The 14,956-nt window shown below is 52.6% G+C and overlaps 1 protein-coding gene across 2 annotated transcripts; it reads left to right on the top strand.

Annotated features, from left to right (window-relative positions):
• Window positions 1-624: 624 nt before the first annotated feature.
• On the top strand, window positions 625-14,529 carry ZNF598 (zinc finger protein 598, E3 ubiquitin ligase). 2 transcript variants are annotated; one of them, XM_066561016.1, is made up of 12 exons: window positions 625-873; window positions 1,978-2,090; window positions 3,289-3,418; window positions 4,687-4,898; window positions 6,187-6,404; window positions 7,611-7,728; window positions 8,741-8,925; window positions 9,252-9,324; window positions 9,698-10,443; window positions 11,418-11,553; window positions 12,315-12,459; window positions 12,571-14,529. In XM_066561016.1, the coding sequence occupies exons 1-12, from the start codon at window positions 625-627 to the stop codon at window positions 12,916-12,918; spliced, it is 2,673 nt and encodes an 890-aa protein (XP_066417113.1). In that variant the 3' UTR covers window positions 12,919-14,529. The 2 variants fall into 2 exon arrangements, with proteins under 2 accessions (XP_066417113.1, XP_066417114.1); XM_066561017.1 differs by having other exon boundaries at window positions 682-873; window positions 9,255-9,324.
• Window positions 14,530-14,956: the final 427 nt, after the last annotated feature.

The following is a 14,956-nucleotide window of genomic DNA, read 5'->3' as shown; positions in this document are numbered from 1 at the left end:
TTTTATTTCCCCAATCACCTCCGGTTTACTTGGGAAAACGCACGGCTGGGTTATAAAATTTAAAATTAAATGAAGCAGCGGAGCTGGCGATCGGATGAATCCATGGAGGGTCAGCTGGCACCCCAGGGGAAGTGTTTGTCGGGGGAAAGTCCCACATCCATCAGCAGTGGGGCACGGCAGTGGGATCAGGGCCCCGTGTCCCCACATCGAGATACCAGGAGCAGCTCTGGGTCCCTCATGTCCCCACATGCAGAGGTGGCAGGAGCGGCCTTGGGTCCCTCATGTCCCCATAGACTGAAGTGCAGAGTCTGAGGTCCCCCTGTCCCCACAGCCAGGAAGGACCTGGGGGAGGACCAAACGTGTTCGAGACCGCCGACCACCCCCGGGGTCCTCTTCCCCCTCAGAGCCACCACCGAGCGGGAGCCAGAGCGGCGCAGCCGGGGCCGCTCCGCCCCGGGCATCTCTATGGTCACCGCGCTGCGTCTCTATGGCCGGCCGCTGGAGGACCGCGCGGTGACATCAGTGTGGCGGCGCTGTGGCCGTGGGGGGAATCAGTTCCGGCAGCGCTGCGGCGCTCTGGGCGGAGCTCTATGGCCCCTGATCGCTGTGTGAGCGTGCGTCTCTATGGTGGGGCGGCGCTCTAGCCCGCGCTCAGTGGTGCGGGCGGGGCGGCGCGGGGCCGAGGCCGCCATGGCCGCCATGGCCGGCGCGGGGCCGGGCCCGGCGGAGGGGCCGTGTGTGTTGTGCTGCGGGGAGCTGGACGTGGTGGCCCTGGGCCGCTGCGAGCACCCCATCTGCTACCGCTGCTCCGTGCGGATGCGGGCGCTCTGCGGTGTCCGGTACTGCGCCGTGTGCCGGGAGGAGCTGCGGCAGGTGAGGCCGGGCCCGGGGCTGGGGGGGCCGCGGGCGCCGGGCGGGGCAGCTCCCGGGCAGGGCCGCACCGGGAATGGGCCGGGTGGACCGGCGGGGACGGACCGCCCGGGTTATCCCCATCTGCCCCGCTCCTAGGGGTGCCGCCGCCGCCTGGGTCAGGGGGAAACAAAACGTGGAGAAAATGGAGTTAGAGCGAATGTTTATGGTGTGAAGTCAGCAGGGCTCGCTCTGGCAGCAGAGAATGGAGCCTTTGCTCCCTGCTCCAGGAGGCAGCAGCTCTTAGGGGGGGATCATGGAATCGTAAAATCCTGGAATGGTTTGGAATGCAAGGGACCCTAAAGCCCATCCAGTGCCACTCCTGCCATGGCAGGGACACCTTCCACTGTCCCAGGCTGCTCCAAGCCCTGTCCATCCTGGCCTTGGGCACTTCTAGGGATCCAGGGACAGCCACAGCTTCTCTGGGAGTCTACTTCCAGATTTCTAATGTGGCTTTTGCTGTAAGAATTGAAATTCCTTACTGTATTTCTGTCTCAGCCTGTCTGGGCTGGGGCTGGTCACTCCAACTGTTCCCGCAGCAATTCCCGGGCTGGCAATGTGTGCTGGAGGTGGGAGCTGCAGTACTCCCAGCTGGGAGCGAGGAGATGCCCTGAGAGGGGTGTGTGGTACAGGTAATTCGGGAGGTGCTGTGTGTTTAGCTCCTCGCTTTCCTGGGAGTTAAGGAAACACGAAACAGTGGTTTCCCTGCCCGCCTTAGACATTGAGTCACTTGGAAACTCCAGGTCGCCGTGAGATCCCCCAGGAGCCGGGGAGGAGCCGGGGGCAGGGCTCCTGCCAGGCATTGGCTGTGGAAGGGGTTGGGGATATTTACTCTGGGAACAGCTGTGGGAGCAAAACAGACCAGGAGCGTTTCCTAATCCCGTTCAAACTCCAGGGGCCAGGCTGGGCCAATCCCTGGCGGGTTGATAAGGTGTCCCATGGCCCTGCTGGCAGCAGGGGACAGTGCCCAGGGGAGGTGACAGCTGAGGCTGGCACAGGGCTGCGGGCGTGGCCAGCTCCCGGAGGTCGTGCCTGCCTGGAATGCGCATCCCGGTGCTGTTCCCACAGGTGGTGTTCGGGAGGAAGCTGCCGTCCTTCTCCTCCATTGCCCTGCAGCAGCTGCAGCATGAGAAGAAATACGACATTTATTTCATGGATGCCGAGGTGTACGCGCTGTACAGGTGAATGTCCCTGGGATGTCCCCAGCACGTGGTGGCGCACGGGACGTGGCAGGAAGTGCTGGGAGGGCGGGGTGCTCTGCTCTCCTGGCATTTGGGCAGCTCTGAGTCACCTGTGCAGGTGTGTTTGGCCAGGTGACAGCCTGGAGCAGGGCACTGAGCGCTCAGCACCTCCTGGGGCTGCAGCGTTGGATTTGCCAGCACAACGCACGAGCTTTGCTCTCTGGATAAAAGTCACTTTTGGCATCTTTAACAGCAGCAAACTTGCTGAAAACCTTCCCATTCCTTGCGTGGCTGCTGTGGAAATTGATAAAGACTTAATTACTGTGGTAATTGTAATTACTGCTGTGCTGAATAAGGACTAACCAAACCAAGGTGTGCCAAGGATCGCATGAAGAGTAACAATGTCTTCACACAAAGATCTTAATTCTGAATGGGAGGGGAAAAAGGTGAAGTGAAAAAACCAGCGCAGAATAAAAACCTGGCATTAGCATCGTGTTCTACAAATATTTTTCATAACAATCCTAATTGGGAGGGTTTGAGATAATGGAAAGAAGAGTGGAAAAGATGCATACAGGCAGTGGGACCTTTTCCTTGGAGAATTGGGCATTATATTCACCCTGATTTGGGCTGAGAATGTAACTATGGGACATTTACAGTTTTGCATGGCTTGATATTTGTGGGAATGAGGGAGTAGGAGTTCTCCCAGTGAGACCAGTGCTCAGCTCTTCCTGGGAGCCATTGTGTGGTGGGATTTTGGGTGGGTTTTTTTCCCTCCTTTCCTAATACAATTCTTTAATTTCAATTTATCTCTCCCCACCATATTCCTCAGTTTCTGACAGTGGGAAGTGTAATGGAATCAGATGTGAATGTTGTAGGAATCTCCAGCAGGGAAGGGTTTGTTTCAGTTTACTCAGTTTTGCAGTGAGTTCCTACTGTGGTTCCTTCTCCATGGCTGCTCAACTCTGGTCCAACAGTTGGAACCTCGGTGTAGTTTGGTTCCATCCTGTTCCTACCATCCAGCAGAATTCTTGGAATAAGCAATTCTTGCAATAAGCAGGTCACAACCCTCCCTACAGATTGCAGGGGCAGCCTTAAAACTGGAGCCTTCTGCCAGGGATGGAACATTTGTGTTTTGCTCAAGGTGTGAGGGTGCTGAGAGGGAGTTGGGTCATTTTGGGGAATCTCTCTTGTCCCTCAGGAAGCTGCTGCAGCATGAATGCTCCTTGTGCCCGGATGCAAAGCCCTTCAACACCTTTGCAGATCTGGAGCAGCACATGAGGAAGCAGCACGAGCTCTTCTGCTGCAAACTCTGTGTTAAACACCTAAAGGTGAGCTGGGCCTCTGCTTGGATGTGTGGGAAGGAGGGAGTTTCCCTCCATGACCTCCAGGAGTTCCTGGGAAGATGGGAAGGCAGAACAGCAAGGATTTATTTAAGTTCCCTCTTCCTGCAGTGAGGCCAGTTGCTTTATTTTAAGCCTTTCTTCTTCCATAAACTGATTAATGAAGAGGGCCTGGAGGTTCTCCAGGTTTTAAATTAAACCCCACAGTGGTGGTGCCACAGTTGGTTTGTGCCAGGTGAACTGGAGTTTGCTGCCAAAAGGGATGGGATCCAGGAGTGAGCAGGTTGACCTAAATGAACCCTAATAAGTTTGGGAACTGAGCAGAGTCTCCTGTGGTCTTGGAATTCCTGGAGCTGATTGAAAGGAAGTGGGAAAGGAGGGCAGGACCTCCTTTGGTTTCTGGTGTCCTTTGTGCTCTGATGAGGTGCTTCATGCCCAGGGTTCCCTCAGCACTGAGGGAACTTGTTTGCCATTTTCTCTCACAAACAATATTAAAACTGTTGCTCTTTAATTTCAGAATACTGTAGAGATTTTTATTTCAAAGAAAAAAGTCCCATCTTACTCATACCCACTGAAAAGAAATTTCTAAATTTGTGGAAGCTGCAGTCCATCTGTCTTGGCAAAGCCAAACAAACCTTTTCCCAGAGCAATTTCCCAGTCCTTATCTAGGCCAGAAATAAATGATATTCTGTTCTCAAGGCTGGGTTGATCTTTTTGGCATCTCCAGAACCCTTCCTACCAAAACAGCTCACAAGGTAGTGGGGACAGAGGCTCGCTTGTGATACAGGGGTTGTTTACTGAAGTGGATCCTCTGTGTGCAGCTATTTGGGGTGGTTACTGTGAGAGGAAAGTAAAACTGCTCCCTTGGGGTTTCTAAATTTGAGAATGCAAAATACTGGTTGTTGATAAATACATAGTTAGGCTTTTTCCACTCCAGGGATTATAATTTAAACTCATTACAGCATAAAAAGATTCCAAAGGGAAAAAAGGGAATTAAATTCATTCCCAGTGTTCAGAGAAATGCAAGTTAGATTTAATTTGAATCCATGACTTGAATTTTACTTCCTGTCCACCAAAAATTTTAGATGTTGGTGTTCAAACTGCATCTTTTTGAAATCTTCCACCCCTACAGATGGAGAAGCTGGACACAGCCTGGCTTGTTCTGTGTCCATAGGAAACAGTACAAATCTATGGATGCAAATCTATGAATGCAAATCTCTAAATCCCAATGTATTCACACAATCCCTGCCCTCCAGATCTTCACCTATGAGAGGAAATGGTATTCCAGGAAGGACCTGGCCCGGCACCGGATCCATGGGGACCCTGATGACACCTCCCACCGGGGCCACCCCCTCTGCAAGTTCTGCGACGAGCGCTACCTGGACAACGACGAGCTGCTCAAACACCTGCGCAGGGACCACTACTTCTGCCACTTCTGTGACTCTGAGGGGGCTCAGGAGTACTACAGGCAAGCAAACATTACTGATTTGAGTCCTTTTTCCAGCTTAAATTCCCTTTTTCCAGCTTAAATTTTGAAGTAAAATTCCTCGGGTGTGCTTTGAATTTAGGGGTAAGTAGTGTTTGAAAGCGGAGTGGAGGAGTGGCAGCAGGTTAGCTGCAATTCCTTAAATAAATAGCCAAAATATTCACTTTGAGTCTAGTTCATGCTTTAAAATTTTCTTTAATAAATAAAGTTAATTTTGCAGCCTGACAGCAACTGTCTGGTGTGTTCCCTCTAATGAGGGACAGGACAAGAGGAAGTGTGTGGTGTGTTCCCTCTAATGGGGGACAAGACAAGAGGAATGAACTGCCACAGAAGCATTCTTAAGTTGCACCAGGGAAGGTTTAGATTGGATATTGAGAAAAATTCCTTCATGGAAAGGGTTGTCAGGCACTGGAAGAGGTTAGCCAGGGAAATGGTGGAGTCTTCATCCCTGGAAATGTTTAAAACCATGTGGATGTGGCACTTGGGAACATGACTTAGTGGTGAACATGGTGGTGGTAGCAGCTGATGGTCTTAAAGGTCTTTTCCAACCTTAATTCTCTGATTCCTTGATCCTGCTGCTCCAAGGTTTGTGTGCAAGGGGAATAGAGGTAACTTTTTTGTTGTCTGCACAGCTGGATGTGCTGAGCATCTGTGGGTTTGGTTTAACACCTGGATCATGTGTTGGCTGTACAGAAACAGGGTCAGCTGGAAAACATCCCTGGGATAATGACAAATGAACCACCAGGGCTTGTCCTCACCTCCCCTTGATGCCTTGAGAGGCTGCCTGGAGCAGAGGCTGGGCAGAGTTAAGGAATAAAGCAGGGATTTATTAAAGGCCTCAAAGGATTCACCTTGGGCAGTGCAAGGGCCTGGCTGTGGCTACACCCAAGATGGACAATGGGTCAGGAATTGTCACACTTTGATAAGTTTTGGTCCATTTCCATATTGGGTTCATTGTCCAGTTCCAGCTCAGGTGATGCAGTCCCACCCTCCCAGGCTGCTCTCCTCCATTCCCTGTTGTTTGCACTTTTTGGGCCTGGAGCTGCAGTGGTGTCCTTGGTTCTGGGGCTGGAAAAGGAAAAGGATTGTTCTGTGTGACTGAGCTGTGAGGAGAACTGCTGACACTTTCTATGGAGTTCAGAGTTATGGACCAATGCAGGGAATCCCCAAGAACCTGGGAAGTGGGAGAGCTCAAACTGAAGGCGTGACCCTTGTAGGAGTGTCTGTGTCAGAGAGTGGGGAGGCTCAGCTCTGTGTTTTCCCTCCCCAGTGACTACGAATACCTGCGGGAGCACTTCAGGGAGAAGCACTTCCTGTGCGAGGAGGGCCGCTGCAGCTCGGAGCAGTTCACGCACGCCTTCCGCACCGAGATCGACTACAAGGCCCACAAGAGCGCCTGCCACAGCAAGAGCCGCGCCGAGGCGCGCCAGAACCGCCACATCGACCTGCAGTTCACCTACGCGCCCCGGCACCCGCGCAGGACCGACGGTCAGCCGGGCTGCGGGGCAGGGACGGGCACCTGCCGGGCTGTGGGGCAGGGATGGGCACCTGCCGGGCTGTGGGGCAGGGACGGGCACCTGCCGGACTGTGGGGCAGGGATGGGCACCTGCCGGGCTGTGGGGCAGGGACGGGCACCTGCCGGACTGTGGGGCAGGGATGGGCACCTGCCGGGCTGTGGGGCAGGGCAGGGACGGGCACCTGCCGGGCTGTGGGGCAGGGCAGGGACGGGCACCTGCCGGGGCTGTGGGGCAGGGATGGGCACCTGCCGGGGCTGTGGGGCAGGGATGGGCACCTGCCGGGCTGTGGGGCAGGGCAGGGACGGGCACCTGCCGGGGCTGCGGGGCAGGGACGGGCACCTGCCGGGGCTGTGGGGCAGGGATGGGCACCTGCCGGGGCTGTGGGGCAGGGATGGGCACCTGCCGGGCTGTGGGGCAGGGCAGGGACGGGCACCTGCCGGACTGTGGGGCAGGGATGGGCACCTGCCGGGCTGCGGGGCAGGGATGGGCACCTGCCAGGGTGGGCAGGGCAGGGACGGGCACCCCGCCAGGGCGCGCAGGCACCGCTGCGGCTGCTCCGGCCCTGGAAGTGCCCTGGACAGGGCTTGGAGCAGCCTGGCCTGGTGGAAGGTGTCCTCACTCTGGAGCAAGGTGTTCTTTAAGGTCTTCCCACCAACCAAACCAATCTATGGGTCTTAGTCTCTAAGAACGCCTGGTGAATATTTCATAGGCGTGAAGATTCTTCCCAAAGAAGGTAGACAAGCCCTGGAACAGCACCAAGAGCTTGTAGAGTTTGAGAAGGCCTCTACAACCTGAGAGTTGCAGAGGTTGAGAAGGCCTCTCCAACCTGAGAGGTTGTGGAGTTTGAGAAGGGCTCTCCAACCTGAGAGCTGCAGAGGTTGAGGATAACCAGAACTTACCCAGACAAAGCCCTCTGATGTAGTTTTAGAGCTGGCCTTGCTTTGAGTAAAGGGCTGGAGCAGGTGATGTCCAGGCATCCCTTCCTGCCTGAATTGTTGTAGAATTTTTTCCCTCAGTTTAATGAGGTCAGGTAATTTTAGGAGAACTGCTGACTTGGTCATCAGAAAGAAATGAAGATAATTTATTTGTACCAGTATATTTTTGCATTTTTCAGGCACAGTGTGATGCACACACTAGAGAAATAACTGAGAGTGGTCATCCTTCCCCTCTGTTTTAGGTGTTGTAGGTGGAGATGACTACGAGGAGGTTGACAGGTTCAACAGGCAAGGGAGGGCGAGCAGGTTGAGCAGCCGAGGGAGCCAGCAGAACAGGAGAGGCAGCTGGAGGTACAAGAGGTGAGTAGCAGAACCTTGTGTGGAGTTTTACTCCCAATTACTCTTGGCTTTTACTTGCCAATTCACAATATTTTGGTGGATTAGCAGGAAGGAAGTGATACAAAATTTGGAAGCCTCTGTGGTGAGTCCTTAGCTGACAGCTTCCAGTCCAGGCCTCTGTCCTGGTTACATGCTTGGTCATCATGGAATTATTTTGTGTGAGGTTTCAGCTCAGGAAGCAAACAATGCAACCCTCAGCTTTTGGGTTAAATAAACTCAGAACCCTGAATTAATTCCAGCAGCTGTTTTCATGCAAACTTCTCTAAACAGGATTTTCTGAAGTAGGTGACAAGTCTGTGCAGGTCTAATGGAGTTTTTGGTCTGGGTAGTCATGAAATTCCTGTTCTAAGGACCATGCTTTTCATTGAACTAACACATCTCTGTGTGGCCAGAGTGCTTTGGAAAAGGAAGAGGGTTAAGTATTGAAATGAAACTTTGCATTTCTATGTCTCTTCATCCACACCAGACCTGAGTGCTTTTTACATCCTGCACATCTTATTTTCTTCTTTTTCTGGCTGGACGGGCAGTTGGTTCATTACTGGTGATTCCACAGGGGAAAAAAGTCCATCCCAAAGCACTCCTCTATTGGTGTCACATGTGAACCGTGCATGAGTTGAGAGTTCATGCCCAGCCATGTCTCCAGGAGTTCCTGTGGCCTCCAAGAATGATTCCATACATTTGGAAATGAACGGGAGAGACAGGTGCCCCCTGCATCCCTGGTACTGTCTCTCCCAGTTCAGCCCGGTTTCTTCTGGCCTGGATTGTTATTCCCACACATGGAACTTGGAAATCCAGGGGGAAGTGTTGCCTGGCTGAGGTGGATTGGAGTGGTGGGGCTGGTTTGGGCTTCTCAGCAGGTGGCAGCACAAGATCAGGGATGTGACCAGAGCTGGCACCACAGAGGTGACACTGCAACGAGGCAGTGCTCCGTGATCCTTGCTGTTTGACCAAAGGAGTCTGCCCTGTCCTGCAGGGAAGAAGAAGACAGGGATGTTGCAGCAGCAGTCAGGGCATCTATGGCAGCCAAACGGCAGGAAGAGAAGAAGAGGGTGGAGGACAAAGAGGAAGGCAGCAGCAGCAGGGGGAGAAAGGAGGATTTGAGGGATCCCGACGGGCTCGGCTCCAAACGTGTGCCAAAGTCTTCAAATGATGTTACAGGTGAGTGTTGGACAGGTCCTGCAGCTGCAGGGCATCTCAGTGTCTGGAAGGTTCCCTCAGAAAGTTCTGCCTTACCCATGTTTTACTCATTTAAAGTATCATGAATTTCCTGAATGCCACAAGATGATGGGCAGCACAGTTAATTGAAGGAAATAGTGATGCATGGATTTAAATTGTTCTCCTGGAATGTCAGTTAATGACATCATCAGCTGCTGAAAATAGGCCTTGGTAGTGCTGCAGTCATGGCCATTGATAGCCCCTGCTCTGGAATGAATGGGTTTGGGTTGAAAACAATGTCTTTGCTCTCTCTGTCCCTGTTCCAAAAGAAGCAGCTGCTAACGGAGTGCTGAGCCAGGAGGACTTTCCAGCAATCGGCTCTGCAGCAGGACCTCTCCAAGGGTGAGTCTGCAGGGCTGCAGCAGGGACAAAGCACGTTTAGAAGCTGATTGATGTGTTCTGCATTTCTGGGGAAAATAATTTTCCAGATCGTTTGATCCCTCCAAGGTTTCCCCTGCCCCGTCCCCTCCTGCCTGGAGCTGTTTCACCAGCATGAGCAGCCTCAGGCATTGCTTCAGCTCCTGGCTTGATCTTAGAATCATGGAATAGAATCATGGAATATCCTCAGCTGGAAGGGACCCACGAGGATCATCCGGTCCAACTCCTGTTGTGTCACTCTAAGTGACAGTCTGAGGAGGAGTGGAGAGCTGTGGGTTTGTGCTGTCCCTTGGGGTTCTGCTGCCTCAGTAACTCCAATCCTCTCCCTTCCCCACAGCTCTGCCCAGCCAGCACTGGTTAAGCTTAAAGAAGAAGATTTCCCAAGCTTGTCCTCCTCTGCAGCTCCCACCATCTCATCAGGGATGTCTCTGATGTACACAGCCACTGCCAGGAAAGCAGCCTTCCAGGAGGAGGATTTCCCAGCCCTGGTGTCCAAAGTGAAGCCCACCAATAGGACAGTAACTCACATCACATCTGCATGGAACAATGGTTCCAGTAAAAACGTAGTCAAAGCCATGTGCAGCCCCTGTGTCAACCAGCCAGCCAAAAAACCATCCTTGAACACCTCCAAAGGAAATAAGAAGAGCAATAAACTCTGTGAATCAGACGATGAGGACGGCAGCGGTGGCCTGACCACCCAGGAGATCCGGAACACCCCGACCATGTTCGATGTCTCGTCCTTGCTGGCAGCTTCTACCTCACAAACTTTTACAAAAGTGGGCAAGAAAAAGAAGATGGGGCTTGAGAAGCAGAGCCCATCATCCCCACGCCCACCCCAGGAGCCACCATTGCCCAGGCCAGGCACAGAGAAGCCCCCGGAGGCAGAGCAGCCCTGCAGGGCCTTCCCTGCTGCTCACGGCCCCCTCGTCAACGGGCACACGGAGAAACCATCAGCTGGCTGTGCTGCACCCAAAGAGCCCCCCGGCCTTAAAAAGCCCCCAGTGACTAACAAATGCCCTTTACCTCAGGAAGACTTCCCAGCTCTTGGGAGCTCAGGATCAGCCAGGATGCCCCCGCCACCAGGTAAGCAGGGAATTAAGCTCAGAGTCGTGGAGTGGTTTGGGTGGGAGGGATCTTAAAGATCATCTCATTCCACTCCCTGCTGTGGGCAGGGGCACTTCACACTAGACCAGGTTGTTCCAGGCTGGCCTTGGACACTTCCAGGGATGGGGAAGCACTGCTGAGCATGGCCAGCTTTGCTTGGGGAGAGCCCAGAGAACACGTGGATGTGTTGTGTCAACTCCTGGCTCTGGTGTGGTTCTGCCACCAGCTGCCAGGTTGGGCTCTGGAGGTGGAGGCAGCCTGGGTGCCACTGGGGGGCTGGAATGTCCTCTGGGACTCACCTCTGCCCCACAGCTGGAGGTGTTTGCTCGCTGGGGGTGGTTCATGAGCTGGTTTTTCCCTGTCCCCAAGGCTGACACATCCGTGTGTGGTGCTCCAAGATCTGCCTTGGAAGCCGCTGCAGGCAAAGGGAATCTGGCTGTGTCCTGTCCCTGCTGGCACTTGTCACTTCACTTCCTCCTGTGCTGGCAGAGGTTTCCTGCCGTGCTTTAAGCCATGACCTTGTGAAGGCAGGGAGACAGGAACAGACGTGAGCTGGAGTGGTTTTCATGGCAGTGGGGTCGCATCGGGAGGCGCCGGCACCGCTCTTTGTGCGGCTCCTGCTGGGAGAGGCCAGGCTGGGCCCGTTGCCTCCTCCCGTGGTTTGTGTTCACTTCAATAATGCAAAAGTGTTTTTCATTGTGACTTGGAGTGGGCTTTCAAAATTATTTTCCATTGAGAAAGTAAATGAATAATTAAAGCACTTTCTCTGTAGAGGAACATCAGCCACTCTCAAGTGCTTCTTGAAGATTTTTTTTTTAGGTTTTCTCCAATATAGTGATGTCTGCACTGCAAACTCTTCTTGGTGCTTCTGCAGAGCGTGTCAGGCACTGGTGTGGGTTTTAGCCAGGGGTCTGTGGGTGCTCTAATTCCTGCCCCTTCCCTGCTTCCCTCAGGCTTTAACTCCGTGGTGCTGTTGAAGAACCCTCCTCCGCCTCCGGGCCTGTCGGTGCCTGTCAGCAAACCCCCCCCGGGCTTCGCTGTCATCCCATCCTCCACCATCTCTGAACCCGTCACTACAGCTCTGAAAGAGTGAGTCAAGGGCCTGCCAGGGGCTCTGGGACACCTCACACCTCCCTCGTGTCACAGAGGCTTCAAACAGCACACAGGGAGTGACTCCAAGGGATCAGCCAGGGAAAGTTCCCGTTGGGAAGTCCCAGGGTGCCGTGGGTTGGATTCAGGAGAATTGCATAAAACAGCCCTGTGTAGTTACAAGTCTGAGGAACTGCAAACCTGTGCAATGTTTTGGCTGCTCAGACCTTGGTCTGTCCTAGATTTATTTGGGAATCTGCAGCTCCGACATATTCCTGTACTTCCCATTGTTTCTGTGGGAGTCCCAGCAGGAAGGTGCTGAGGCTTGTTCTCCTGGTGACCTTCGCTGCTCTGGTCTTTCCAGGAGCTGCTCTCTGGTTCCTTCTGGAACAGAAAGAGGAGTTTTTGGGAAAAGGGGAGGGAAAACTTTGTGTCAGTTTCGTACAGAACCTGCATTATCTCTTGGTTTATTCACAGTGAGGTCTTTGCTCGGGTCTTTTGGGTGCACCCAGCTCACAGAGCAGCATGTCAGGACCACATTTAAACTTGGATTTTAAACATTCTGTTTGTGTAAAGCTGGAACTGATATGGAAATCCCATATTTTATTATCCTGACAAGACAGCTGTGTGCTGCTTTTGTGTAGCTGGGTGGAGGAAGGACGTGCAGCTGTAAACCAGAACAGCCTTGTGATTTATATCCCAGGACATCTTTGTGTGACACAAACCAGTGTCAGGGTCACTTCTGGTCTTTTCCAACACAGGCCAAAATCCTGTCACGGATCATACTTGATACCTGAGAACTTCCAGCAGAGGAACATCCAGCTCATACAATCCATTAAAGAATTTCTTCAGAGCGACGAGTCCAAGTTCAATAAATTTAAAACTCATTCTGGGCAGTTCAGGCAGGTGAGTGGCTTCCCAGAGCCTCCCTTTCAGGGAGGCCTGAATTCCAGTAGGATTTTTTAATAGATAAATACTCATTTTCCTCTGACTCTTGCCCTTCCCTGTCCCCTGCAGGGGCTGATCTCTGCAGCTCAGTATTACAAAAGCTGCCGGGAACTGCTGGGGGAAAACTTCAAGAAGATTTTCAAGGAGTTGTTGGTGTTGCTGCCAGACACAGCCAAGCAGCAGGAACTGCTCTCTGCTCACAACGACTTCCGGATCAAGGAGAAGCAAAGCTCCAACAAACCCAAAAAGAACAAAAAGAACGTTTGGCAGACGGACTCCCCCGCCGACCTCGACTGCTACATCTGCCCCACGTGCAGGCAGGTGCTGACCCAGCAGGACGTGGTGACCCACAAAGCTTTGCATCTGGAGGATGAGGAGTTCCCCTCGCTGCAGGCAATCAGCAGGATCATCAGTTAGCTCTGCCCAGGGCCACCACCCGGGCTCTGGCTGTGGCTGTGCACTTTGGAACGAGCTTTGGCAGTAGCTGGGGGCTGGTGCCCTTGAGGCAGAGAGGAGCAGGTGACTTGGGAAGCCCTCCTGGGCAAAGGGATCAGGGGAATGAGCCAGAGCTCGTCCCCACCCTCTGTCTGAGCTCCCAAATCTGGGCTAGGGTTAGGCTGAGCTGCAGGGGGGGCAGGCAGGGCTCCTTCCTCCTGGAACATGCCATAGCTGGGAATCCTTTTGGATCTGCAGAATGACAGGGGACTCAATAGGGGGATAAGCTTCTGGTGTGGGGGTTTCTTTCTGGTTTGGGGGTGGGGGAAGTTTATGGATCGCTGAAATGAATGGAGGTGGCTTCCCTTAAAACATTCTGACTTTTCTTGTGCTATTTCAGTGAAGATCACGCTGGTCAGGGGTAAAAGGTGACAGTGCTGCTCCCTGGAGTGTGTGACCAGGAGAGCTGCACACACTGGGCTGCAGAGTTTCCCTTTCTGCAGAGTCAATTCTGCTGCTTGAAGAATTGGGCCGATCTGTGCAAGATTTGAAGTTGCCTCTGACTTTTTCTGTAAAGTTCTTTCAAGAAGCTGATTTTGTAGCCCTGCATGTACAGTAACAGCATTAATGCTTTACTCTCCGTAAAGCACACGGGAATTTTATTTAATGACTGCCATGTTTCTAATTTCTTGGATGTATTACTGGTGGGAGCTCCCAACAGCATCCTGGGACATTAAATGCTGCTGATTACTGACCATGTTTTCTGCAGTGCCTTTAAGTGCATTTATCTGTTTACAGTAGTCTGACACCTGCACCTCCCTCGGTACTACCGGGCTGGCTTTGCTCCTGTTCCTTGGCACCCCCAAATTCCACCCCAGAGGAAGAGGGGGATCTCTTCCTCCTCTCCAGTGACTCCTCCAGCAGCAGCTCTGAGCTGATGGAGTGCCAGGAGTCCCCCCTGGCTGTAGTTCAGTGTCTGATTCTCTCCCATCTCCAGATTTAGTTATTTCTAACATGTAGGAACAAAGCTGCCATTAATTTATGTAATTTGTAGTGATGAAACACAGCTTTTCTAGCATCATCATTTCTATGGAATTGAGCTCAGAGTATTACCCAAGAGCTACTTCTGCCTACAGCCACCTTTCCTTGCCTTACATGTGTTATTTTTGCTTGCTCTCAGGCTGCAAAGTGCTTTGGGTTTCTTTTCTTGAATATTTAAGACTGCACCCACCTGTGCACGTTGGGTTTGGCCCAGAAGGGGCTGGGGAGGGTGATTTGGCTGCACGAGCCCCTGGCAGTCCCTGTTCCTGTCTCAGGATCCTGGAGCTGATCCTGGCCCCTGCAGGGGCTGGGTGCTGCCACCACTTCCAGTCAGCAGCTCTCCCCATGTGGTTTGTGAAGTTCAGGGAGTGAAATGTCTTCCCTGCAGGAGCATCTCGTCTTCCCTTGGGTTTCAGTTCCTTCTCCATCAGCAGCTCTGAGTTCCCTGGGAGGTGCTGCTGGGAGTTCCCTCGAGCTGCTGCATCTCTGGGGCCTGATGTTGCAGTTTCCTTGTTCCTTGTGCTCACCTGATTCAATAAAGTTATTACCAAATCTTTTTTTTTTTTCTATTCATTTTTAGCTCTTTATTGAAAATAAGTTGCAGTTGGTTACACAGACACCGAAAATACAGGATCACAGATTGTTCTCTCAAAAGATATTTTTATATATATAATATATACAAAATTGTAAACATTTTAAACTTATTTCCATACACAGTCCACTTTATACTACACTGCACAGAGGTTAGTGACAACTGCAACTCCTGGAAGCGTCTGCTTGGACAGAGGTATTGGCAAAGAAACTGAACTCCCCAGCCCTCAGGTGGGAGCTGTTGGAGATTAAAACTCTGAAAGGAGCTGAGGTTTGAATGTGTATTGCAACAAAATCCAGGCAGCTGAACTGGGGCTTCAAGTTGAGGCAGTGAGGGCTGAGCCTCACTGAGGGGGAGAGGGGCTTGAGACAGACACGGGGATAAGAT

Source organism: Molothrus aeneus, chromosome 16, assembly GCF_037042795.1.
Source record: "Molothrus aeneus isolate 106 chromosome 16, BPBGC_Maene_1.0, whole genome shotgun sequence".
Taxonomy (NCBI): domain Eukaryota; kingdom Metazoa; phylum Chordata; class Aves; order Passeriformes; family Icteridae; genus Molothrus; species Molothrus aeneus.
Note: the sequence above shows the minus strand (reverse complement) of the source record. Positions and strands in the feature narration are given on the sequence as shown.

What these genes read in the sequence shown, in the direction of transcription:
- ZNF598 (XM_066561016.1), top strand. Translation starts at nt 625, where the DNA reads ATGGTGGGGCGGCGCTCTAGCCCGCGCTCAGTGGTGCGGGCGGGGCGG. An exon ending in GGCAGCTGGAGGTACAAGAG is followed by an intron (nt 7,729 to 8,740) that starts GTGAGTAGCAGA and finishes CCTGTCCTGCAG; the next exon opens with GGAAGAAGAAGACAGGGATG. An exon ending in ATTCTGGGCAGTTCAGGCAG is followed by an intron (nt 12,460 to 12,570) that starts GTGAGTGGCTTC and finishes TGTCCCCTGCAG; the next exon opens with GGGCTGATCTCTGCAGCTCA.